The 26,109-nt window shown below is 42.9% G+C and overlaps 1 protein-coding gene across 1 annotated transcript in view; it reads left to right on the top strand.

Annotated features, from left to right (window-relative positions):
- Positions 1-1,212: 1,212 nt before the first annotated feature.
- TCTN1 (tectonic family member 1) overlaps positions 1,213-26,109 on the top strand; it is a 27,146-nt gene continuing 2,249 nt past the window's right edge. The window contains exons 1-12 of the mRNA XM_045534834.1: positions 1,213-1,508; positions 4,896-5,016; positions 8,990-9,120; positions 10,243-10,394; positions 12,729-12,816; positions 14,357-14,466; positions 16,118-16,138; positions 20,958-21,092; positions 21,906-22,031; positions 22,424-22,509; positions 23,041-23,181; positions 24,664-24,826. Of these exons, the coding sequence (XP_045390790.1) occupies positions 1,289-1,508; positions 4,896-5,016; positions 8,990-9,120; positions 10,243-10,394; positions 12,729-12,816; positions 14,357-14,466; positions 16,118-16,138; positions 20,958-21,092; positions 21,906-22,031; positions 22,424-22,509; positions 23,041-23,181; positions 24,664-24,826 (1,494 nt within the window). The 5' untranslated portion in view covers positions 1,213-1,288. The remainder of the gene's footprint in view (positions 1,509-4,895; positions 5,017-8,989; positions 9,121-10,242; positions 10,395-12,728; positions 12,817-14,356; positions 14,467-16,117; positions 16,139-20,957; positions 21,093-21,905; positions 22,032-22,423; positions 22,510-23,040; positions 23,182-24,663; positions 24,827-26,109) is intronic.

Raw genomic sequence — 26,109 nt, 5'->3', positions numbered from 1 at the left:
AGGGTCTGCCTCCTTGGTGGGTCAGGGCAGAAGACCTCCTGGAGGAGGTGAGATTTGAAGGCTGAGCAGGAGCAACAGATGGGCATCTCTTCTATTGATCTCTGGAAGGTCTGCTTACCATGACCCAGTAATCCTGGGTTGCCCCAAGAAGATTTTGTTTCTGAAACTTTAAAACTGAGGGCCAGTCTCCAAATCATCATGTCCAGTGACCAAAGTAATTCTACCCAATAGAAGTGACCTGGGGGCGGGGGCTAGGCGCAGTGGCTCACACCTATAATCCTAGCACTCGGGGAGTCTTGAGGCAGGATGATTGCTTGAGCTCAGGAGTTAGAGACCAGCCTGAGCAAGAGCGAGACCCCGTCTCTACTAAAAATAGAAAAATGAGTCGGGCATTGTGGTGTACACCTGTAGTCCCAGCTACTCGGGAGGCTGAAGCACGAGGATCACTTGAGGTCAGGAGTTTGAGGTTGTTGTGAGCTAGGCTGACACCACGGCACTCTAGCCCAGGCAACAGAGTGAGACTCTGTCTCAAAAAAAAAAAAAAAAAAAGAGAGAGATTTAAGTGTCAAAGCCATAGCCAACATCTCTGGGCTCGGGTACCTTCTAACTAAGCCAGTTTAGAATGGAGGGGATTTCCTAAATCTTGTGTTCTCCAGGTCATTTTGTAGAGTTACAGTTGATTTGCTTTGTTTTTCCCTTTAAGATTTATAAATTATTCTACTTAATTTTTGTAAGTTTTTTGTCTGGAAAAAAGTTGTGTTCATTTGCCTCCTTATCATAACACGGTGGACAGAAGTTACCGGGCGACCTCGTGAGATGCATCTAAAACAAAAAAGGTGAAGCCAGTGCCGACAGGATCTGGGACAGAGAGCATTCAGGGATGGTGATGGGAGTGACCCCCATGCTCCTTCAAAAGACCAACACAGTCGCGTTAGGATAGCGGTTCCCAAATTTCTGTCCAACCAGCGGCTTGCATGAGGACACTTGTTAAAATTATTGATTCCTGGGCCCTGCCTCGACTTACTGACTCAGGATCCCCTGAGGTAGTCCCTGGAAGTCCCCATGTTTTAAACAAGCTCCGCAGATCAGCCGGGAAGCACACAAAGCTGGGATTGACACGCCCCCCGCTTCCGCCGGCGTCGTGCCCGCCCCCCGCAGAGGCCCCTCCCTCCTCCCGAGGCCTCGCGCGGCCTCACGGGCTCTTTCCCGTGATGCCCCGCGCCCGGCTGTCGCGGTTGCCGGGCAACGCACGAGCCCTGTGGCGGCTGGGTAGGGGATCCGCCGGGCCATGGGGCCGCGAGGCCTCCCGCCTCCCCTGCTGGTGCTTCTGGGGTGCGCGGCCTCCGTGAGCGCCCAGGCCGGGGCCACCCCGGCGGTGACGACGGAGCGCTTCAACTACACCGAGGCTGCCTCGGCCACTCTCGGACCCTCCCTGCAGCCTAGGCCTCCTGGAACCTCCAGGCCCCCGGGGCTCTCCTCCGGACCCAGGCCCACCCCGGTCACAGACGGTGAGTACCGAGTGCCAACTGCCGGGCGTCCACAGAGACCCAACCTGGAGCGGGCCTGAGTGAGGATTTAACAATGACGGCTAGCCCCTATTGAACACTCGCTGCGTGCAGACATTGCTGAGCGTTCCGTAGACGTTAATTGTCAACAAAAACTCAGATACTATGACTGTGGTATAGATGAGGACGCTGGGGCTCAGAGAGTGTAAGTGGGACAGTATCAGATCTTTGAAAGTACTTGAAGTGGTCCTGGACGACATTAATGCTAAAGGTAATAATGAATCCCTGTAGCCGAAAGTGAAATTAAATCGAAAGTTTGTAGACAGTGGTGGAAATTAATGCATAGGCTGCATTGAACTTTTCACTTACGTCAAAAAGAGATGCCAAAAGTCTAGCAGCTTACTAAATGTGACTAGGTCAAGGCTCTTGTCCGTAGACTTGAATTATGAAAACCCAGGAGTGCTCCTGTGTTGGGTTGAAGGTTGGGGGAGGTATGAGGTGAGGGGTTAATGCCCACTGCTTAGAATTCATTTTAAGGATAATTAACGTATTTCTCAGAAAGATCCTCTAATCCTGGAATTAAACATTTATGATTTGACATGGATGACCTCAAGCAATGGCTGTGACCCCCTGAGATTGAGTGCAAAATTTTGTGGCTATGGACTTTTCTGGAGAGTTCATAGCAGTCAGCAGATTGGCAAAGGGGTTTGTGATCTCAAGAAAAAAATTTTTTAAATCCTCTTTGAATTGAGAGTAACCCTGATAGGTTTTTTTTTTTTTCTTAAATCTCTTAAGAGAAAGAGATCTTAAGTAAGGCTCAATGCTAGTAAATAAAAAAGTCATCATTTGCTGACATCCTGCACACTAGCACTTCAGCTTCTGAACCATTATTTCTCCAAAAGGCTTTCTCCATCAGTTATGAGTAGTCTGTAAGAAAAAGTACAGAGAAATATACTTTCTTTTTATATAAACAAAGATGTTTTACATTGAAACTGCTGATCTGATGAATTAGTAGGGAAGTTAAATCAGTGATAAATTGGGACAGAATATAGCCAAGTATTCAATGCCTGAAACTAAGGGCTGGTTTATCTTTTATCTGCGTAAGTATTCCATCTGTTAATGCACTTTCTCCCCAAAATGAAGCTATGCTTGAACCACCATTGGTAGGGCATGTAGTCAGGGCTGTTTTTTAGTATGGGTGACGGATTTGTACTTGTCTCATATTTTTGTTTGTTTAAGACAGTGTCTTATTCTGTTGTCCAGGCTGGAGTGCAGTGACACTATCACAACTCACTGCAGCCTCCAACTCCTGGCCTCGAATGGTTCTCTGCCTCAGCCTCCCATGTAACTGGGACTACAGGAGTGCACCATAACACCCAAATTACTCACTTATTTATTTTTTGAGACAGAGTCTTGCTCTGTTGCCTAGGCTAAAGTGCAGTGGTGTCATCATAGCTCACTGCAACCTCCAATTCCTGGGCTAAAGAGATCCTCCTGCCCCAACCTCCTGAGTAGGTGGGACTATAGGTGCTCACCACCACGCCTCGAAATTAAAAATAAAATTTTTTTTTGTAGAGACGAGGTCTTGCTTTTTGCCCAGTCTGATCTCAACCTCCTGGGCTCACTTAATCCTCCTGCCTCAGCCTCCCAAAGTGTGGGATTACAGGCATGAGCCACTGCACCCAGCATGTGTTCATCTTTTTAAAGGACCTCTCTTTAGCCTGTGACAGTAATAATAGTTCATTTATTAAGTGCTCACTGTGTGGCAGGCACTGTGCTAAGCATGCCACCTGTGATGTATCTCATTTAATCTTCACAGCAACTCTATGATGTGGGTATTGTCTCCATTTTCCAGGTGGCTGAATTACTTGCCTAATTTTAGGTCACACAGCTGGTAAGTGTTGGAGCAGGAGGCGGGCTCTGAGTGGAGAACTAGATGGAAATTTACAGAATGGCTTGCAGGCAGTGTTGGTGGAAGAGAAGAGTGATAACTGTTCATTGTGAGTCTGAGCTGTGTTCGTTAGTACCCTGCTCTATAAGCCAGTCATGCAGATGATAAGAGGCACGCAAGAGCAGCTGAGTGCTACTTAGACCTGGATAGATACTTGTTGGATGATTAAGTGCACTTACATCCTGGGTAGAGACCTTTTTTTTCCTAACTGGAGTTATTAAACATTATTGCTTTGTCCTCAGCAGCCTTATAGCTACCTAAAATGGTTTTAAGTTTTGAAAACAAAGCAAGATTGTAATTTTAAATGCATAAGGCAGGGATCCTAAAACACTTTTTATTTTTTACATTAGCATGCCTCAGCTGCATCATTATTTTATTAAGCACATAGAAGAGTCCTCGGCTACAAAGAAGCACTGTAAACTTAGGGAAATTTTTCTTAGACTAAGAAATCATTGTATATTTATTGACTGAACCTTCCCCTCACACATTTTTTTCCCAGAGTGTGCTATGCCTATTATGGGCTATATTTTTCTAAAGCTCATTTTTATTGTAAAATAATTCACATATACAAATAAGAGTGTTGTATGGACCCTCTACCAGAATTTGCCTGAGATCCTTTTTTGGCTTTTTGGCTTAAGATCTTTTTTTGAAAAAGAAAACAATATAGACAAGATTGAAACCCTGATCTTATTCCCTCCTTCCCAGCAATGATCACTACCATGAATTCAGTGTTTATCATTCTCATGCTCTACTATTTCTTTAAAAGGGTTTTTTCTTTGGTAGAATAAAATAGGGAATTAAAAATCCAGATAATCATTATTAATAATTAAAAGTTGCTAAGTGGGGCAATTCCTACCCCTCCCCCATGCTTTATTGTCCAAATTGCCAAAGATATTCTAAGCACCTGAACCAGTGTGATTCTTGCCCAAGAGGCTGTGAACATGAGTTCAGCTTCAAGGCTGCAGGTTATATTTGAGGAGAGGGACAAGACTGAAAACCCTCTTTCCTGGAGGTGGTAAGTGGGGTCCTTTCTCTGTATCAATCTCCGGTGGAGGGACTTGGGAATCTGTAATTGTAAACTAATGGTTCTTATGGTCAGACAGGTTCTTATGGTTTAGGTGTGCTGGTTCAGCATCACCTGGAAAGTTTTTGAAAAGTACAGGTGTCTGGGTTTCATACTCAGCTTACCAAATCAGAGTTTTTGTAGGGAGAGCATAAACAGAACTTTCCAAGCTGGTGAGATGGTTAGCCACCTTGGGGAAACGTCATGGAGTGCTCAAACTGACTAATTTCCACTTCACAAATTTCCCCCCAAGCGCAATAGGAAAAATAAAATGGACCTTGGGTATGAAATTGATCTATGGTGCATTGCAGTGGCAGGGGGCAGTCACCACCTGCTGATTGTGATGCTCTGGATCCTACCCTTCTTATTTCTGTAGTTGCTGCTCTGTGTGTCTGTGACTTGTCCCCAGCACAGTGTGACATCAACTGCTGTTGTGATCCTGACTGCAGCTCTGTGGATTTCAGTGTCTTTTCTACCTGCTCAGTTCCAGTTGTCACGTAAGTTTATGACACGTGTGGTTTTGATCAAATTTGACCAAGATAATAAAATTTGGGGACAGAAGTGAAAAATCCAAACCTGATTTCCTGTATTTTGCATGATTCAGAAGCCATACTGTCCAAACTGATACGTAAATAAGTAGCTATCCCAAGTTTGTATCCAGCCAGATGATAATGCAGGCACACAGGAGAGAGTGTGTGTTTCTTCTAAAGAGTATAATGAAATCTCTCAGTGTTTGACAATTGAATTACATTTCAGTTTGAGTGAAACACATCACATTTTCTGTATCAGCGTATTTGTCTCATATATAGCATAGGGTGAAATGTGCAGTTTAATTTTACAGCTTTTGTTGTGGACATAGTACTTATAACAAAAAATTAGATAGGAAAGCTTTGTACTTTTCTGATAAGTAATTCTACCACCAATTTTCACAGTTCACATTGTACAGAACAATGGAAAATGATATTCCCAGTTGATTACAAGTAAAGAAGTAACTATTTTGAATGATCTGTTCTGATAATCCAGATTTCTAAAGCTTTTTGAAACAATAGCACTTAGAAAAGGTTCATTTTACTCAAAATGGCACCAACTTATTCAGAGATAACTAATTTAAATGTAGCCTTACAGCAAGTTTTAGCAATTGATACTTGATAGGTTGAATCCTTTTTGGAAGTACAGTGTGTGTTTTTCCCTTGAGAAACTGCTTTACTGACAACAAGAAATTGAATCTATTTCTGGTGTTGTAAAAAATACTTGGAGAATGGGTGTGGTAGTTAAATTTAATTGTCTAGCTACCTAGACTATAGCATGGTTCAGACTTTGTTGAAAATCATTCTGCTTTCCTGCCTTAGTAAGTACAGGTACCTGAGAGTGAGATTTCTCCTCCAACCTGGGACTGTTTTATAGAATGTCATTTGTTTTTTATTAGTCAACATGATAATTTTAGCTATAGTTTATTTAGAATCAGGGTCAGCAAACTTTTTCTGTGAAGAGCCAGATAGTAAATGTTTTAATTTTCACAGGCCATATGGGTCTCTGTTGTAACTTCTCATCTGTACCAGTGTTCACCAAAAATAGCTGTAGAATATGTATTCATAAATGAATGCACTTAGCTACGTTCCAACAAAACTTTATTTACAAAAATAGGTGGGGCTTGGAGACCCCTAGTTTAGAAGTTAGAAGTTAGGGCTGAATCCATAGTACCCTCTGAAAGGACTTCACATTTTTCTGAGTTAGGTTTTTGAGATTTTGATTGACTTTGTTTGTAAATATGCAGTGTAGAAATAACCAAATCAAAAGTCATAATCCAGCTGGGCATGGTAGCTCACGCCTGTAATCCTGCTACTCTGGGAGCCCTAGGTGGGAGGATTGCTTAAGTTCAGGAATTCGAGACCAGCCTGAGCAAGAACGAGACTCCCATCTCTATTAAAAATAGAAAAATTAGCCAGACGTGGTAGTTTATGCCTATAGTCCCAGCTACTCAGGAGACTGAGGCAGGAGGATCCCTTGAGCCCAGGAGTTTGAGGTTGCAGTGAGCTATGATGATGCCACTGCTCTCTACCCGGGGTGACAGAGGGAGACTGCGTCTCAAAAAAAAGATAAAAAAGTGATAATCCTAATTAATTGAGCATTCTCATTATGTAGGTTCCAGTTCATAAAAGGTTTGCTTCATTTGTTAAACTAACAACTAATTCTATCACCTAATAACTTGTAAATTCATTGGTAAGCTTATTGGACTGATGACTCTTTTCTCCATTAGATAGAAGCTTCACGAACGAAAGAAGATCTCTGTTCTGTACCACCAGAGCCTAGCACAGGTCCTGGCACATAGTTGGCCCTCATTAAAAGCAAGTTGAATGGATAAATAAATTTCTCCCCTCACCCCTAACTGATTTTGTGTCCCCTTTTGACTTCCTCTACCATCAGCCTCACAGGCAAACATCAGACCAGAAACCTGGAGGCTCCCAGCTCCTGCTGCTTCCTTGCCTTCTCTTGTCTAAGCAGTCTTTCACTCCTGATCACATCTTTCTTGAGCACCTCCTATATGCCAACACCAAGGATATAAAGATGAGTTAGACATGCTCCTGCCTTCAAAAGGCTTACCGTTGAGTGGGGAGACAGATGAGTGGATGGCAGTTTCTGCACCAAGCACTGGGAGAACTCAAAGGAGTGGTATCAAACTCAGCTCCATGAGGGAAGGCTTTCCAGAAAAGATGAGCTGAGCTGAGCTGGGTCCTGAAGGGCAAATGGAAGTTGGCCAGCATGGAATCAGGGAAGTGCATTCCACGCTGAGGGAGCGGAGTCCTGGGGCCTGGTACAGAGGAGGGGAGAGGAGGGAAGGGATATAACCTATTGCTTAACTGCAGGGGTAACTCACTGTGGCTAGAGAGGGGTGGGGCAAGAGAAGTGTGGGGAGGAGAGCAGGGTCCATCTAAGGGGCCTTGTGTGTGTGCTGAGGGCTTTGGACTTTGTCCTGAAGTCTGCAAGGGGGTAGGGTAGTGAGAGGCTCACATTCCTGTGTTATGGAATTCTGCAGCAGCCTGCACAATGGGTCACAAGGGCCAAGCCTGGTGCCAGAGAACCGAGTAAGAAGCTATTGCAGATGAGGATTAATGGTTACCCTCCACTCCCTGAAGGCTGTGATGGTGGAACTAGAGAGAAGTATCCAGATCTGCTGCTGACAGCGATACGCTGCATGAGATTAGGGAGCTGGCTGACGGGAGGGGAGTAAGGGGTCCCATTCTAGGTCTCCTTCACTGTAGCCCTCCTGTTTGCCCATCCCTGCTCCCTTCCACTGTATAAGCTCACGCTTCCTCTTATCATTTACTTGCTAAGAAACCTTGAGAAACTCTGGTTACCTATGGACTCCTTAGCCTGGATTCAGATGCATTCCCAACTTCTTTCAGAACCTATTTCCTACTAACCTCCATCTTGAAGCCTCCACTCCAGCCCATCCTTGGTACTCAGAGATTTCCAAAGACCATCAGTTCATTCCCGTCCTTGGCCAATGCTGTTCTTGCAGTTGGAATAGCCTCCCATTCCCTTTGTTTTATTCCTATGCACTGTTTAAGGGCCAATCAAAACTGATAATAGCCAATCTTGGCAAGAGTACAGGGAAATGGGCAGTCTTACTACAGTGTTGTTAAAGATGTATATTGTGCCTTTCTGGAGGGCAATCTGGCAGTATGTCTCAGAAGCCTTATATAACGTACCTATCTTTTGACTTACCAATTCCACTTCAGGGAACATATCCTAAAGAAATAACTGGAGACATTCATACAGATGTATGTACAAGGATGCCATTATAGCATTATATGTAATCGGGGAAGATTAGAAACAACCTAAACCAACAGTAGAGGATTGGTTAAACAAATTGATGTATATGAATAAGCTGGTATATGATGAAGACATTTAGTATATTTTCTCATTCTCACAATCTTTTGAAGACAGATGTATTCTAAAGACAAGGAATTTGGATTTTGGCTACTTACAAATAATCTGAAGGTCTGCAAAATTTTATGTAATTGATATTATCGGAGTTTATAAGGTTCATCAACATCAAAATTATACCCTGATCTACATTCCATACTTGACATGATTTCCTTAAAGGTTATTCTACTTAATTTTTTTTCCTGTTAGAGGAAAAAGCTTCAAATGTCAAGCTTTTTTTTTTTTTAAAGATGGGGGTCTCACAATGTTGCCTCAAATTCCTGGGCTCAAGTGATCCTCCTGTCTTAGCCTCTCCCCATAGCTGGGACTACAGTCATGTGCCACTGTGCCTGGCCCAAATGCCAAATGTTTTAACACTGAATAAATAAAAATGGATTCAATTCTAACATTATGCTTTCATAAATATCCTTGTGTAGCTGTTAACCTAGCCTCATACAAGCCCCTGACAGTTTTAAAATAATCTTGCTAAGATTGTGTGCTTATGCTTTATAAGTTTGTATTATTATTTTTTCTAATTTTCAGGGGTGATAGCCAATTTTGTAGTCAAAAAGCAGCCATCTATTCATTGAATTTTACAGCAGATCCACCTCAAAGGATATTTAAACTTGTTGACCGGATCAATCCATCTATTTTCTGCATTCATAATACAAACTGTAAGTATTCAACCTTGATATATTTTGTGAAACTCTGGAAAATTTTTGTTTTAAAGTTATTTTATGGAAAAAAATCTCACTCAGTTAGATTTAAAGCAATTATTTTATGTTTTGGCTATATGTATAATGTATATCTTCTGAGATTATTTCACAGGTAACTTTATAGACCTGTGGGCATGCACATTTTCTTTAAAAGTAATTGTGCCTGCGTAGTTGTCTTTTGAAACCTTACATTTGATTTCAGAGGTGTTTGTAATATGTAGACATACACAGGAATTTAGATTTCTACATATGCATTTTTTTTTTTACTTTATTTCCTCCAGGCTCAATGGTTGAAAATCAGGTTCTGCTTTGAACACTACCTGTGGTTTCTATTTCCTTTTTCTCTTTTATTTTTACTAAGAATATTTGCATGAAAACAGGATCTTATTTTTATCTGAATATTTAGCTCAAGTGTGTAGATCCAACGGACATGTGAGTGTAAAATGTCATCAAGATATCAAAGATTAGTGACACATTTATGGTTTTATTAATTAAACATCTTTTCAGAATATCTTTATGTTAATATCTTTTGGTTTTCTTCCCTTGTGATTGAAAACTTAGGTGAATGCTCTGCACGATTTGTAATCTGAAGTGATGCCTGGCCAGTGACTATCACATTCTCAGCCATGACATGAGCCTCATGTACATACCAGCCTGCTCTCTTCTCCTCTCCCTTTTGTACAGGACACATTTTTCTCCAGGGTTTTGAACGTGGCTGTGCGAGAGGAGAAATAGGCTTCTTTCATTCCCATAGCCATCCGGAGAGAGCTTCCCGTTACAGGTTGATGGAGCAGACTCATTAGTTCATGGACTGGAGAAAGATATTGATTATTATTGGCTTCTGTCAGGCTGTTTACCTGCAGGTGCAGGAAACTATTCCTTCCCCACTGTTAGAGAAGCAGGCAGAGACTAGGGATCCTGTTTATTCAACAAGCTTCAAGAAATGCTGGGAGAAGTGAATATGGAAAAAGACACTTTATTTTTTCCACATCAGCCTTAATGCTTCCAAAAGCTGATTCTAAAATATTATATAAGTCATATATATTTTATGCTGACTTAAAATACTTTTTCTAAAAACAGATAAACCTGCATTATCCTTTATTAACCCAGAAGTGCCTGATGAAAACAATTTTGATAAATTGATGAAAACATCTGATGGTTTTACATTGAATGCTGAATCAGATGTTTCCTTCCCAACCAAATTGGATGCTCCACCAACTGCTAAATATGAGGTGAGCCAAGAACGTTTATTGAGTCTACCCTTCCTGTCGTAAATATCCTGTCCTTGTAAGTTAATTTTCAGTATGTTACCAGCCAAATTGGCTTCCCTGAGACATAGAATTGATATTACAGACTGAAAAACTTAATGTTGACTGGGCCCATGGCTCATGCCTGTAATCCTTTCACTTTAGGAGGCCAAGGTGGGAAGATTGCTTGAGGTCAGGAGTTTGAGACCAGCCTGGGCAACACAGAGGGATTCTGACTCTACAAAAAATAAAAAAAATTAGCCAGGTGTGGTGGCATGTGCCTGTAGTCCCAGCTACTCAGGAGTCTCAGGCAGGAGGATCACTTGAGCCCAGGTGTTTGAGGTTGCAGTGAGCTACGATGATGCCATTGCACTTTAGCCCAGTCAACAGAGTAAGACCCTGTCTCAAAATAAAAACTTACTGTTCATGCCTACAAATCAAAGATCATGAAGATTAAAATTGAGTATTTGAATTCTGAATATAGGATTGAAGATAGTTTATTCTGTGGTAAGCTTGCATTTTTCTCTGCAGAATTCTTTGTTCTTCTCAGCCTTAAAAGACACAGCAAAATAAGCTTGAGTTATGCTGCAGGGAGGAAGCATGGAGTGGATTGGTTGGATGCCTGGTCTTCTTCCCAAACTTGTATTTAGTTTTATGGACATTGGAAAATGTGTGCTGCTGTTCTATATCTATTCATTAGTCTACCTTTAAGTGTGACATATATGAATTTTGAATAAACTTTAACTTTTTTGGAAGCTGCTTTTCTTTTTTTCCTTTCTTTCTTTCTTTTTTTTTTTTTGAGGCAGGATCTTACTCTGTCACCCAGGCTGAAGTGCAGTGGCACTGTCATAGTTCACTGCAGCCTTCAACTCCTGGGGTCAAGCAGTCTTCCTGCCTCAGCCTCTCGAGTAGCTGGGACCACAGGTGCATGCCACCACATCCACACAATTTTTCCATTTTTTGTAGAGACAGGGTCTCACTAATTTGCCTAGGCTGGTCTCAAACTCCTGGGCTCAAGCTATCCTTCTACCTCAGCCTCCCAAAGTGCTAGGATTACAGGCATGAGCCACTGCACCAAGCCTGGAAGCATCTTTTTAAAAGAAGAGTATAAAAGCAACATGTACTAGTTCTAAAAGTTAAAAGTACAGAGGTATAGAAGTAAAAATTGAAAGGCCTCTTGTCTCCATTAAAATTCATACTGCAAATCACTGTGAAAAGATTGGTGTGTATTCTTCCTGACATTTAAATACATCTGTTAAAATGTACATATTATATAGAATTAGGATTTATAGTTATCCACATTATTCTGGAAAATGTCTTTTTCAGTGATAAATCTTATGTATCTTCCAATGTCAATATAAAAATTACCATTTATTTGGCATTTTCCATGTGTCAGACATTACCTCACACACCCTAGGAGGGACATACTGTTCCCATTTACCTTAGGCACAGGAAAGTAACTTGTCAAAACTAGGGTTAGTGCTACATTTTACAAAGTATTCCTTGCTGTGTATGTATCTGAGACTCTTAATAGACATTTGTTTCTAGTTTTTGCTATTATAAATAATCCACAGTGAACATTCTTGTGTATACATATATCTTCGTACGCTTGTATGATTAAATCCTTAGTATATGTTTCTATAAATGGGTTACCTTGGTCAAAATGAATGGAAATTTTAAATACTGATAACAGATTGCCATCCAGAAAGATTGCAGTCATTTATGCTCCAAGCTCCAGTGAATGAAAGGGCTTGCTTTCCCATACCCTTGTTGGCACTAACACATTGACTTTGGATAAACTTTCAAATCCAAGAAAATTAGCTATATGCCTAATAGCTACAAATGTGGGTTTTGAATATTGGGGAAGAATTTCCTGGGGTTTAGTTTGAGGAAAGAAGACATTCTTTCATAAAAATGAGTCATAAAAATTGATTTTTATGATTTTATTATTTTAATATATTATCTGTTCTTTAATTAATTAATGCTAGTGGAAAATAATTCTCTCACTCCTATGAGAGCCACCCAGTTCCTGTCTGCAGAGGCAAATCCTTACGTCAGCTTCTTGTATACCCTTCCAGAGGAATTCCGTAATTAAAAAGCCTGTAAATACAGTAAAATGCACACACAGAAACATACTTCCTTTAAAAAAGGATGGGGCGGCTAGATGTAAGTGCCACATGGTCGTGGATCACATCTGTTTTTTACTGATCACTGTGTCCCTGATGCCTCCAATGCTACTTGGCACGTAGTAGGTGCCCAATAAGTGTTGAGTGAATGCCTTGATAATACCATAATGACTGTCGGTGGTTGCATTTGCAGTATGGGGCTCGTCTACAGACTTCAGATTCATTTCTGAGATTTCCTTCACCCCTAATATCGTCTCTGTGCACTGATGATAACCCTGCAGGTAAGAGATGACCTGTTCTTCTTTTTCTCTGTAAACAGTTTGCTGTTATTGGGTTACCTTTGTAGTAGTTATAATTAAACGGGTTTCATAACTAGAAACAGAATTTGCAAGTTGAAAGAGACCTCACATTTATATATTACATTAATAGTTTGATTTGCCACCCAGTACCAGAATCTTTCTACCACACGCAGTCAGTGCTTGAGCACTTGGAGTGATGGGGAACTCACTATCTGAAAACAGATGTTGTTTAACACTTCCAGTTGTTGCAAAGTGCTAAAAGCTTATCAACAGCTAACATTTATTAAGCACTTACTGTGTGCTGGGTATGGGTTAAGTGCTTGCATGTGTTTTCCATTTAATACTTACAGTGATCCTTTGCAGTCAGGTTAGTGTCTGCATTTTGCAGATGAGGGAAACTGAGTGGCGTGCAGTTTCTTGCTCAGGCCCAGTCAGGCGGTGGTGGAATGAGGACAGAACCCATGCCGGTGGCCTGCAGCCCGGGCTCCCTTGTACTCCCCTGTCTCCCACGGGTCTTGCTGCTCCATTCAGTAGTACCATAGACCCCACAGAACGGCCCCCTGGGCAGTGGACAGCAGCAGGCATGTCTCTCCCACCGCAAGTGAGCCTCACTATGAAGAAATGTATCAAAGTAATGGACGACAGGAAAATGTATTCTGTTGACAAGACACTTAAGCTTACACACACCAGGAACAGTATAAATTAAAATCAAACTGAGATACCATTTTCCCCTATCAGATTGGGAAAGCTCAAAAAAGTTGAGGCTGTGAGGAAATAGGCACTCACCTACATAGCTGGTGGGACTGTAAATTGTTACAACCTCTGTGAAGTGCAGATTAGCAGTATGTATCAAAGTTCCAAATGAATGTGCCTTCCACGCAGCTGTTCTACTTCTAGGAGTTAATCCTGCAGAAGCTCTGGCTCACATGAAATAATAGGTTGCAGCATTGTTAGTGATGGCCTAAGACAGACAACTTAAGTGTCCATTAATAGGAAACTGCAGCATAATTATGCTGCATCTCTAATAGAATACTAATTATCCCTAAGAGAGGAGGAGGAAGCCCTTCATGTACTGAGACAGGCTGATCTTCAAGATATATTGTTCAGTGAAAAAAACGAGGGGCAGAATAGTATATATAGTGTGTATTTGTTTCCAAAGGAGAAATAATAAAAAATCATTTTGCATACATACTTGGTTTTATTTGCATAGAACATTTCCAGAACGATAAACAACACCCTTCATTTTGGTTTCCTCGGGGGAAGGGGACTGTTGATAGCTGGGGGCCAAGACAGGCATTGGAGGGAGACTTTGTTTGCTCTCTGTGCCTTCTGAAGTTTGAATCTCATGAATCTTGAATACCTATTTGAAAAATAATTTAAGCCCATATTTTAAATATATTGCATATTTGTGTGGTAACTCACTTTGCAGTTTTACCTAGGTTACGATTTTTTAGTTGCCATTGGACAGTTGGAAAATTTCTTCTCTTGTATTTTTTTCCCTTGGGAATGTTATGATTTCCAGCATTTCTAGTGAACCAGGCTGTTAAGTGCACCAGAGAAATAAATTTAGAAGAGTGTGAAAAAATTGAAGCCCTTAGCATGGCTTATTACAGCGGCCCTGAAATTTTGAGGGTAAGAATTATTTTGAAGTGGAACTGATTCATTAGGTATGTTTTCTGTTCTTTGTTTTAATATGTGACAAGTATAGAATAATTTCAGTACATGATTAACTCTCAAATTGAAATTTCTCCAATACTTTGGTATCAATGATTATTGAAATAATCCTTTAAAAAATTTTTATTTTCATACAGTTAGCTCATATTTTGCTTTCATTCATTTTTTTCCTTCTTTTGTTCATTTTGATGGTAACCAATAATATCTGTCTCCTGAAATAAAATGAAATCTTTACTAATAACTAAAAACTTTAGAAATGTCTGACAGAAATAATCATATTAGCACCAGAAAGCTCTCTCTTAGAAACAGCTCAGAAAAGAAAAGAGAATCCACTCTCTGGCATATGAAAGAGCAGGGAGGAAAGGCCAGGAAACGAGGGCAGAGGTGAAGGGGCCCCTTCTCGCTGGTGGCAGTGACTGGAGCCTGAACTGAATAAACAAGTGAGGTGAACGGTCACAAGGGGAGAAGACGTTTTTCAGTGATTAAAAACCACATGATTATTTTCAAACCCCCCCATTTCCTTTTTTGGGGGGTTCAGGGATAGGGAGGTCCATGGCACCATTATTCATCTGAGCTTCAGCTTTTAGAATCAAGTTTTTAACCTTCTCCTCTCCCCTCCCCTTCCCTCTCCCTGTTCTTGTAAGTCAGCCGTCTAGGCCTGTGAATTCTTCAGTTAGTTTGACTTCTCCCAGTTGTCGTGAAGTAGTCCTGGATGTAGCTCCGAAAGTATTTCCTTGGGCATCCAGGTGCAGTTCTCTTTTGGTACAAGACTCCCAAACATGTCTATTTTTTCCCCTCCGCAAAGCTCTCAGGGGCTTAATAGGGCGTCTTGTGATGAGGTTGGGAGAGATGCGGGACAGGGCACGAAGGGAGGCGGAACCTTCAGGAAGAGAATGCCAGCTGTATGGGGGAGGCCGGAGCTTGGCATAGAGGGGGCTTGGGCTAGTGGCAGGAAGACCAGTTAGGAGGCTGTGGAAATGTTTGGGCAAGCGATGGTCACCTTCCAGTGAGGACAGGCATAGTGAGAGTGACCAAAAGGGCAGGACCTGTGCCTTCCCCACAATGCTTATGGCAGTGTTGGCCACTTGGAAATAGGAAGTAATGACCCTGAGACTGCTTGTTGAGCTTCAGTCTGAAGGAAATGAATATAGACAGAAAAAGCAACGTTACCTTTTTGATTACAACATAAATGTGTAGATGGGAAGTCATTTTTTTCTTCATTTTTTTTCTTTCTTTTTTTGTCTCACTCTCTTGCCTGCGCTAGAGTGCTGTGGCATCGGCCTAGCTCACAGCAACCTCAAACTCCTGGGCTCAAGCAATCCTGCCTCAGCCTCCTGAGCCGCTGGGACTACAGGCATGCGCCACCAGGCCAGGCTAATTTTTTCTATTTTTAGTTGTTTGGCTAATTTCTTTCTATTTTTACTAGAGACGGGGTCTCACTTTTGCTCAGGCTGGTAGATGGGAAGTCTTGATCAAGGAAATTCTGTTTTCTGCTTTGTGAAATCTTTGGTGAGATAAATATGCTCTTTAACCCAAGGTCTGAAAAAGCAAAGAAAATACTTCTCTTTGTGGTACTTAACACAATTTTTTATGGTTTCTTTTTGTCTAGGTGCCTAATTCAAGAACAAAGGTAAGAGTATTTCTTAATGGAAGGTAAGATAGCTTATAATACATTGACTTGTTTCTGAGCCCTTTAAAATGAACATAGGTATAATTAGAAGAGTACCTCGTTGCCAACAACAAATCCATCTGTCAAAAAGCAAGCATATGTGAAGTAGGGAAAGTCCTTAGCACGTGCCCCTTCAGAATCACACTTCAGGATTTCCAGCTCCCTCACTTACGGTTCCACACTTCCGTGTTTAAGTGACACAGCTGTCTTGACTGGTAAAGGGTGTGATTGACTCCTGGACATTCAGGGTGTCCCTTGCTCTCTTTTTGGTCTCTTGTCAGGAAAGTTGGCCAGCTCCCAGGATGCTGTCTGTGCAGAGTAGAAGCTGTAAACATTTTGCTCAGGCCGGGCGCGGTGGCTCACGCCTGTAATCCTAGCTCTGGGAGGCCGAGGCGGGTGGATCGCTCGAGGTCAGGAGTTCGAGACCAGCCTGAGCAAGAGTGAGACCCCGTCTCTACTAAAAATAGAAAGAAATTATCTGGCCAACTAAAAAATATATATACAAAAAAAATTAGCCGGGCATGGTGGCTCATGCCTGTAGTCCCAGCTACTAGGGAGGCTGAGGCAGTAGGATCGCTTAAGCCCAGGAGTTTGAGGTTGCTGTGAGCTAGGCTGATGCCACGGCACTCACTCTAGCCCGGGCAACAAAGTGACACTCTGTCTCAAAAAAAAAAAACATTTTGCTCAGTGAGTGTACACACATGTGTAGGAGGTGTGCACTCTCAGAGCGTGCCTTCAGGGCTTGATTTGAGGGTAGATTCTATTCAAACCTTATCACCCCCAGCCCGGGGGTTCTTTTGAGCTGTGGGCAGGAGGCCAAGACCTCTGTGGATATGGCAGAGAGAAAGAACGTGAATCCTCTACTCGCTGTTCCAGAGTCTGTGCCCCAGGCCTGCCTGTGAATACAGTCCCCAAGGAAGTCTGAGGTGATGGCTTTGTCATAGTCTCCCAAAGCCTAAGGAGCTGGTCAGCACAGGTCCAAAACTCAGCTTTGCCGTAGTGTTCTTGTCTGACTTACCCCTCAGTCCCCCTTTGTTGCGTGGATGGTGAGTGTCTGTGCAGAGGCTCGATGCAAGGCTGAGTGGGAGGATGCACACAGGAAGCACTCGGGACAGTGACACACTGACCGTAATCAGCTTCATTAAGTCTCTGGGCACAAACATATGTTTGAGGGAGTTTAGAAAGAAATAGCCATGTGATTTTGGATTTCACACCAGTGTGTGTGGGCTGGATTCCCTCATCTACGAAGGTGTTTTCAAACTTGTTCAGTTATAGAGCCCTTTTTTCAAATGCAGACTCAAGCAGAACCTCCCTGGTGTGTAACATGGATTGAATCTGGAGCTGTGCTGGTTGGAGCAGGGTGGGGCCTGAAGCCCTCCACCTGCCCAGCCTCCCCCCTCACCCACCCTTTGTTCCTTCTGAGGAACCGTAGGGCTCCCAGGAAGTCAGTTTGAAAGTCACATAATGCGCTAGCTCTCAGATCCCTCCAACTACTAGAGAGTGCTTGATTCTGCCATTGAAAACTTGAACCACCTGTGGGGGCAGCAACCCAATCTCCCTTGTTCATGATACAGCCTTAGTTCTAGGGCAGTAGCCAGTATGTATTGGGCACTCAATGGGTTATGTGTTAAGTGATGAATGAGTAGGAGGTAGGTCCAGTCAGGTTGGGAAGACTTACTATGAGGAATGATGGATGTTACTAGAAGGCACAGAGTGGGTTCCAGGCCCCGTTCTAAGTGCTGTACACATCTGAAGTCCTTGAATCCTCTTGACAGTCCTAGGAGGTAGGTCCTGTTGTCACTCTATGGCAGATGAGTTACAGAGAGATGAATTAGCTCACCCATAGCTGTGCAGCTGGGAAGTGGCAGAGCTGGGGCAGGAATCCAGGCAGTCTGTTCCCAGAGACCTTACACTTCACCATGACATTGGATTTGCTCTACTCAGTGGCAGGCCCCATATTACAGGCTTCACACACATTCCGTCTTTGCATCCTGCGGCCATACAGGATGTGGCAGACTGGGACTTCCATCTCAGGTCTGTGACACCAAAGCTTGTGCTCTAAAGGACAAGCAAATAAACTAATAATAGGGATTTGTTTAAATATTTTTAAACAAGAAAATTTTAAGGTCTGTTAGAGGATCAGGAATATAGACATTGGATCCCGTCTCCCTGTTAAGTGAAGCCTGTTGTGATGGCCTGAAATCATTGTCAGTACCTGTTGAGCCGTCAGTGAAGGTTTAAGCAGAGCCTGAGTTCCATTGTAAAGTGATGCTGTGGTTCTTAGCAGTAGGTGGTGCGGGGATGGGATATGGTTAAGGAGAACGTTGAGGACATCAGAAGAGTCCTACTGTTTTATTCTTGTGACTGTTCCAGTGAAATGTTGGGACTGGGACATATCTTGCCAAGTCCTTGCCTCAGTCCTTCTAAAGCTTATTTAAACTGGACCCTTCAGTTTTTGCCAGCAACACCCGCACACTATGGGAGCGGCTCCATCAGAGGCTGGAATGGAAGGGTGTTCGCTTTCTTGGAACCCTGTGTGTTACTGTTGACATCAGGGATCAGTATGCTCAGATTAAGATATCCAGGGGCCAGGAGCAGTGGCTCATGCCTGTAATCCTAGCACTCTTGGAGGCCGAGGCGGGAGGATCGCTCGAGGTCAGGAGTTCGAGACCAGCCTGAGCAAGCGCGAGACCCCGTCTCTACTAAAAATAGAAAGAAATGATCTGGACAGCTAAATACATATATAGAAAAAAAAAATAGCCGGTCATGGTGGCACATGCCTGTAGTCTCAGCTACTCGAGAGCCTGAGGCAGAAGGATCGCTTGAACCCAGGAGTTTGAGGTTGCTGTGAGCTAGGCTGACGCTATGGCACTCTAGCCCAGGCAAGAGAACGAGACTCTGTCTCAAAAAATAAAAAAAAAAAGATATCCAGGGTTGTCTTTGGATGACTTAAAGAAGGGCTAATTAAATCTCTGCCTGGAACCCCCTATATAACTCTTTTTAGAGACAGGGTCTCACTCTGTTGCCCAGGTTGGAGTACAGTGGCATGATCATAGCTCAGTGCAGCCTTGAACTCCTGAGCTCAAGTGATCCTCCTGCTTCAGCCTCCTGAGTAGTTGAGACCATAGGCACACACCACCACACCAGGCTAATTTTTAATATTTTGTAGAGACAGGGCCTCACTGTGTTGCCCAGGCTGGTCTCCTGAAGCAATTTTTCTGCCTCAGCCTCCCAAAGTGCTGGGATTACAGGTGTGAGCCACCGTACCCAGCCTCTACATGACCTTTAAACTCATTAGTGTATCTTGTTACACAGAGTGCCTTGCTGTGACTGGTTTTGCCTTCTGTCTCTCTTATCACATGACAGCTTGTCTTTGTCACTGAATCATGTCACATTCTTCTGTGAGAGGTATTTGACTTATAAGGATAGCTGTAGGTCTTCTTGGTCATGGGAGCAGACAAAGACTGCTTGTTTATCTCCAAAGTGACAGCTTACATACTTAGTAATTTTAAATTGTAAACAGCATGGTACATGATTGAGGGCAAAAGTTCAAAGCAATATAAACAGCTGGATACATTAGATTCCTTCCTAGACAGTGGTGTCCAAGAATTGAAATTTAGAGCAAATGGTAGATTTGTCCTATAGTACAAAGAGGTCCGGCTATGTTTAGAGGATTGCTTACTGCTTAGTCACTTTGCTGACGATGGCCATAGATGAAAAATGTCCTTTACATAGCATTGGGATAACCAGGGCTTCCTGATCCTACTTAAAAGGCTTGTCTGTGTGTTTTCTCTTGTCCATAATCCCACCACCCAGAGGCAACCACTTTGTGTGTGTGTAAGGTTGTTTGTACAAGTTGTATATAAATTGGGTCAGGTGTGTACATTTAGGGAGGTTGTGGGGGTTTAAGGCTGTGTATCTGGGACTCTGTGTGGAATGTGCACGTGTGTATTGAGTGTGTATATTAGTAGGAGTTGAGTTTTGAAAGTGAGGTGTGTGTGTATATATATGCATTTGATGGTGTGGTGGAGTTTGTGTGTGTTTAAAATATAATCCACATTCCATAAAGCTCACCATTTTAAAGTGTATAATTCAGTGGTTTTTAGTACAGTCACAAGGTTGAGCAACTATTACTATGTAATTTCTAAACATTTTCATCACCCCAAAAAGAAACCCGTGTTAGCAGTCACACTTCATTCTTCTCCAACTCTCTTCCCCAGCCCCTGGCAACCACTGATCTACTTTTGTCTCTATGGATTTTCCTATTTGGACATTTTGTATAAATGGAATTATGTAATATGTGCATCCTTTTGTGTCTGGCTTTTTTTACTCAACATGTTTTCAAGGTTTATATGGTAGCATGTATCAGCACTTCATTTCTATGGATAAATAATATTCTTTTGAATGGATATACCACATTGTATTTCTCTCTTCATAAGTTGATGGAAATTTAGGTTGTTTTCAGTTGTTAGCTATTATGAATAGTGCTGCTATGAACATTCCTGTACAAGTTTTTGTGTGAACGTATTTTTTCAGAGGTGCCTGCTTTTAAGATTTTTGGTTTTATCCTTCTCAATGTGTTTTCTTTGTGAATGTATATATGTTTTTACATATAAATATATGTTTGCAAGTGTGGAATCATAGTATGCACATTGTTTTGCAGCATGCTTCCCCCCACTTGGCAGTATATCAGTGGAGGTTTGTTTCAAGTTTTTTGTTATTTTAACCCATTGACCTCTGTAGAGTAACTTCAATAATCCAGGTCACCTTCACTCCGTAGGTCCCTATCACTGTTAAGTCCATCATCATTCAATCTCTAAATAAAACGCTCACCCGACTGGAAAACACTACCATATTGCAGCTGGCACTCATCAACGCTGGGCCTGTTACACTTTGCAGTAATGTCGTTCTTGAGGTAGGTGTCCAGTTTGGCTTTGACAGTTTGTTTGTGGCAAACCCGAGCTGCATGTCCTGCAGGGTAACTGGACACCCTCCGAAAGGGGCTGTGGTCCATCCTGTGGTCGCTTTGCTTGGCCTGGCATCCTGCTTGCCTTTAGTCTGTCTCATCACAGGACGCTTCTTTACTTGTCTCCACAAACCTAGTGACTTGCAAGAGTACATCAGAATTTTGCTGAAACAGGCCAGGCGCAGTGGCTCACGCCTGTCATCCCAGCACTTTGGGATGCTCAGGTGGGAGGATCATTCTAGGCCAGGAGTTCAAGACCAGCCTGGGCAACATAGTGAGACCCTGTCTCTACAAAATAATAACAATAATAATAAAAATAGCCAGACATGGTGGCGCATGCCTGTAGTCCTAGCTACTTGGGAGGCTGAGGTAGAAGGATCACTTGAGCCCAGGAGTTCAAGGCTGCAGTGAGCTTCGATGACCCCACTGCACTCCAGCCTGGGCGACAGAGTGAGAACCTGTCTCTAAAAAAAAAATTTGTTGTTCTTGCTGTTGTTTTTGTTAGATAGGCTAATTACATTCTGCCTGAACCAGCAGATTTGGAACTTAGGTATTGGGCACAGAGAGGCTGTGATGACCCTCTCTGTTGGGGGTGATGTTTAGGGAATACCTCTCGTGACCTGACCGGACAGCAGAGAAAAGCTTCAGTAAATGGAGAAGTGGGAAGAGGTTTGCTGCCTGTGTATATTTTATTTGAGTCGTTAATAAAGCTACCAAAATGTAATGGAAACAGGTATATTTGGAGTATCATTTTGTTTTTAGGTAAAGTACAGCCTCACGTATACAGATGCAGGTGAAGTTACAAAAGCTGATCTCTCTTTCCTTCTGGGGACAGTTAGCAGGGCAGTGGTTCCACTGCAGCAAAAGTTTGCAATTCATTTTATTCAGGTAAGTTTGATCAAATATGTGTAAAGTAAGTATTTAATTGCCAAGTTAATAACTTCTTAGTGAAGAAAACTCAATTTGGAAGTCTTATCACATCTAACAGTTTCTAGTGAACAAAGGGCTTGTGTGTAGCATGTGGAGTTTGTAATAAAACCAGGCAAAGTCCGTATATCCTTTTCCATTTGAGAATAAGATTCCCTTCCATAGCAGCTTGTTCTTTTACAGTATGATGTACTCCTACACTCAGCAGATATATTTATAGTTACGAGTAGGGGGAGAAATTCTTCTGTTGGTTGGTAATTCCAGATTTTATTATGGAAAGCATTTCATTTTCTCCCTGCTGTCTCCTTATTAAAATGAGAATCATTTGGGGGCATTTCTGTATTGTCTTTCAGCAAAACACAAAGCCAGTTCCTCTCAGTGGAAACCCTGGTTATGTTGTGGGGCTCCCATTAGCTGCTGGCGTCCAGCCTCAGAAGGGATATCCTTTTTGGTGCTGTAGAGAAGGTTGATTTCCCTGGCCATGTGCATGGGCCACACTTCTTGTCGCTGAGGGTCCCAGGGCCTGCTTATGGGAAGGAGAGACCAGTCCTGACCAGAGCTTCCTCTGGGCGGCTCAGGCAGGTGGTGGGGCTGAGTGGAGGCTGGCTGTAGGGGGCAAAGCAGCGTGTCCTAAGAAAATGTCAGTGTTTTAAAATGAAAATCTAAGACAGAAAAGTTGACATCTACATGTATTTAATTCCACATTTAAACAGAGACTCCCAAACACATGTAGTGATTTTTAAAATTTAGAATTAATTTTGAAGGGCCAGTTTCTTAGGGTTTTTCTTCTGAGGATCTACTAATCAAGGAAAATAGTTATAAGTATTTTTTGCCCTCTCCTGGGAAATAAATGTCAAAATCTCTGAGGCCCAGAGAAGGTGTATTTGGGTCTTACTTATGTCACACAAGTGACACGATCTTCTTACCTGAGAATCAGCACTGGTTGATTATCCCTTAACTGTCTGTGAATATCTGGGATTTTTCAGACCACAAATAGATACGGACAGCTTACTATTCTTCGTAGCACAACTGAGCAAGACTGCTTAGTGATCGAGGGGATCCGGACCCCAGTATTATTTGGTTACAATATGCAATCTGGCTGTAAACTAAGGTAAGAGTAACTTGTTTCTATTTGAATTTGTTTGTGTTGATCAGAAAACAAAGCATTCCCACTCATCCCCATTTTAATCAAACCTCTGCATCAGCTGATGAGCACTTACAAAAGCTATATGTAATTTATTATCATTATTAATGAACAGCAAAACTATTACAATCATTTTTCTTATCAAATGTGGCAGTGGAAAAGTCTCAAGGCTTTTTATGTTTCCTTTTTAAGGTTGTATAACCTTTGAGTTAATAACAAAAATATTTCCTCTGAAAGTCCTTCCTATATTTCTGAATTCTAATATATACAGTACAACAAAACCAGTGGGAGGAAGCCTGAATGTGCTCTGATTTTTAATTTCTCTTTTTATTTTCAAATATGCACATAACACAAAAATGTCAAGTAGCTCTGCGTGTTTTCTTATAAAAACAGCAGTTCTTATCCTAATTTGCCCCACCCCAGACACTGCCACTTTCAACTCTTGTGGCTGGTTTTTTTGAAATCTACTCCCAGATCTTTAGGTAACTTGCATATAGTGCTACTTCTTGATTTGTTGGTTTTATGAATTTTTTATTGAGTTCCCGCCATGGAAGATGACGATTTGGCTCTTTGCCCTTCGTTCTCCCCCCATGTGCACACCTCCCACTTCTCCCCAGGGTGGTTACAACATGACTTTGATTCGATCCATATTCACCCTTTACAGTGTTAGTGCTGATCCCTTTAGACCAGCGTTTCTCAAAGGAGGTTCCATGGAATACATTTCCACACGATGTCAGAGGGGTAGGTCTGTGGTCCAGTATGTTTGGGAAACACTAAATTAAAGTTAAAACCATGATTCCTTTTTGTGGGACTTCTCAGAGCCTTTAATATGCAAATGTGCTTTAGGAAGGACATTAGGACGTGGAGGTGCAAAGTTTCCCCACCTTTTTGGCCATGGAACCCTTCTTGTACAGAGAGCTTCAGTGGAATACAGTTTGGGAAACATTGTTTTGGACTCATCCTCCTGGCCAAGATTTCACAAAGTTAGAGACACTTTATTGTTTGTTTTTATTTTTTTTCTGAGACAGGTCTTCCTCTGTCACCCAGGCTTGAGTGTAGTGACGTCATCATAACTGACTGCAGCCTCAAACTCGGGTTCATGGGATCCTCCTGTCTCAGCCTCTATAGTAGTTGGGACTATAGGCGGGCAGGCAGCACCACACCTGGCTAATTTGTCTGCTTTTTGTAGAGGCAGGGTCTCACTATGTTGCTCAGGCTAGTCTTGAACTCCTGGCCTCAAGCAATCCTTCTGCCTCGGCTCCTAAAGTGCTGGGCTTACAAGTGTGGGCCAACGTGGCTGGACTACAGACACTTCAGCTTCTGTCAAATAATCCCTATTTTGGAGAGTGATAAAATAATGAAACTGGAAAAGCATGTGGATGGTGGCCTTTAAAAACTGCTGGTGGATGAACAACATATTTGTTCAGTTGACTTTTTTCCCTCCCAAAGACTGACCAAAGCTCTCCCGTGCTGGCTCATGGCGCAGAAGGTGGAGACCCTGCTGAAGGGCCAGGGCTTCCCAGATCACGTGGCCCCTTTCGGAAACTCCCGGGCCCAGGATGCGCTGGACTGGGTGCCCGTCCATTTCATCACCCAGTCATACAACATGAAGGTAAGGGGAACGAGGTGAAGGCTACGTACTAGCAGTCTCTCCCTCTTCCGGGTGGGGGGACAGAGGCAGCTGGGGAAGCCACCTGTTCAGGAGGTGGGGTGGCTCTGGGTGGGAGCTTGGGCTTTATTATCAGATTGGCCTGAATTTTGAATACTGATTTTGCCCCTTGATAGCTATGTTGCCTTTGGCCAGCAATTCTATGCATTTCAGGCTGTTTCCTCATCTGAGAAATGGGAAAGAAAGTCATGGGTACCGACTGCATGGGGTGGTTGACGGCGATAAATGAGGTAACGTTCTTCTGGCCCTTGGTGTGGTGCTACCGACCGCCATCCTACGATCACTACTGTGATTGCTGGTGTTCCCTGGGTCCCCCCCTAGGCATCTTGTGATACGATAGGCAATTGAGAGGCCTGTCTCAAAGACTGAGACTTCGCCCATCTGTTGTTCCCTGGTCTGTGAAGGCAGCCCACATGCGAGAGCTCTCACAGCTTCCCAAGGAGTTTAATGGAAGCTGACACCCTACAAATAGGTTCCTGGTCACATGTGATTCCTCTGCCCACCTTTTCCTTTTGTCTTAGCAGTCAGAGTGTGGGCTGGTCCCATCACTGGAGGCGTGCTCTCCGTCTTCTCTAATTGCCCGGCTCTTTCTTGTCACAGTTTCTTCAGGCCTCTCATTATCCTCTCAGCATATTTATAGCATGGCACAGTGACGGAGGACTTGCTCACGAGCTCCGAGCCTGCCCTCCCCACCGAGTCCCCGGACCACTCGGTCCCTGCTGCTCTACTGCAGAGTCTTGGCTCAGCTTTGCCGCCCCAGTGAACCAGGCAAATTTCTTCTGGCTTCTTGGTGATGAGTGAAGACATCCAGTGATTACTCCCCCTCAGAAGGGAAGGCACAGGGAGGGAGGAGAGCAGAGCAGCAGTGTGCACAGAGCATTGCCAGGGTCTATGCTGCTCCAGGGCACTCACGGGGCCTGCAGTGGGTTCTGTACCAACCCTACAGGAAACCCAGGTAGAAGCAGGCGTGAGAGCATCTGCTGAGCTCAGCTTACACCAGCTGCATGGTGCATCTCCTAACAACAGGGTATCTGCAAGGATTGTTCAGCCTGTAAGGTTTTAAAAAGGCAGTTGCAAACTGAAGAATTCATCAGTGCCTTTTTGGCAGGCAACAAATTTAGCAGGCCTGTAAGCTTTTCATGGCCTGAAAAGATGTATTTAAAAACTTTTTGTTATGGATAAATGGTAAACATACATGAAAGTAAAATAGTAAGTACCATGGAGTC

This window comes from Lemur catta, chromosome 21, assembly GCF_020740605.2.
Source record: "Lemur catta isolate mLemCat1 chromosome 21, mLemCat1.pri, whole genome shotgun sequence".
Lineage (NCBI taxonomy): Eukaryota > Metazoa > Chordata > Mammalia > Primates > Lemuridae > Lemur > Lemur catta.
This window is presented reverse-complemented; position numbering and strand designations above follow the sequence as displayed.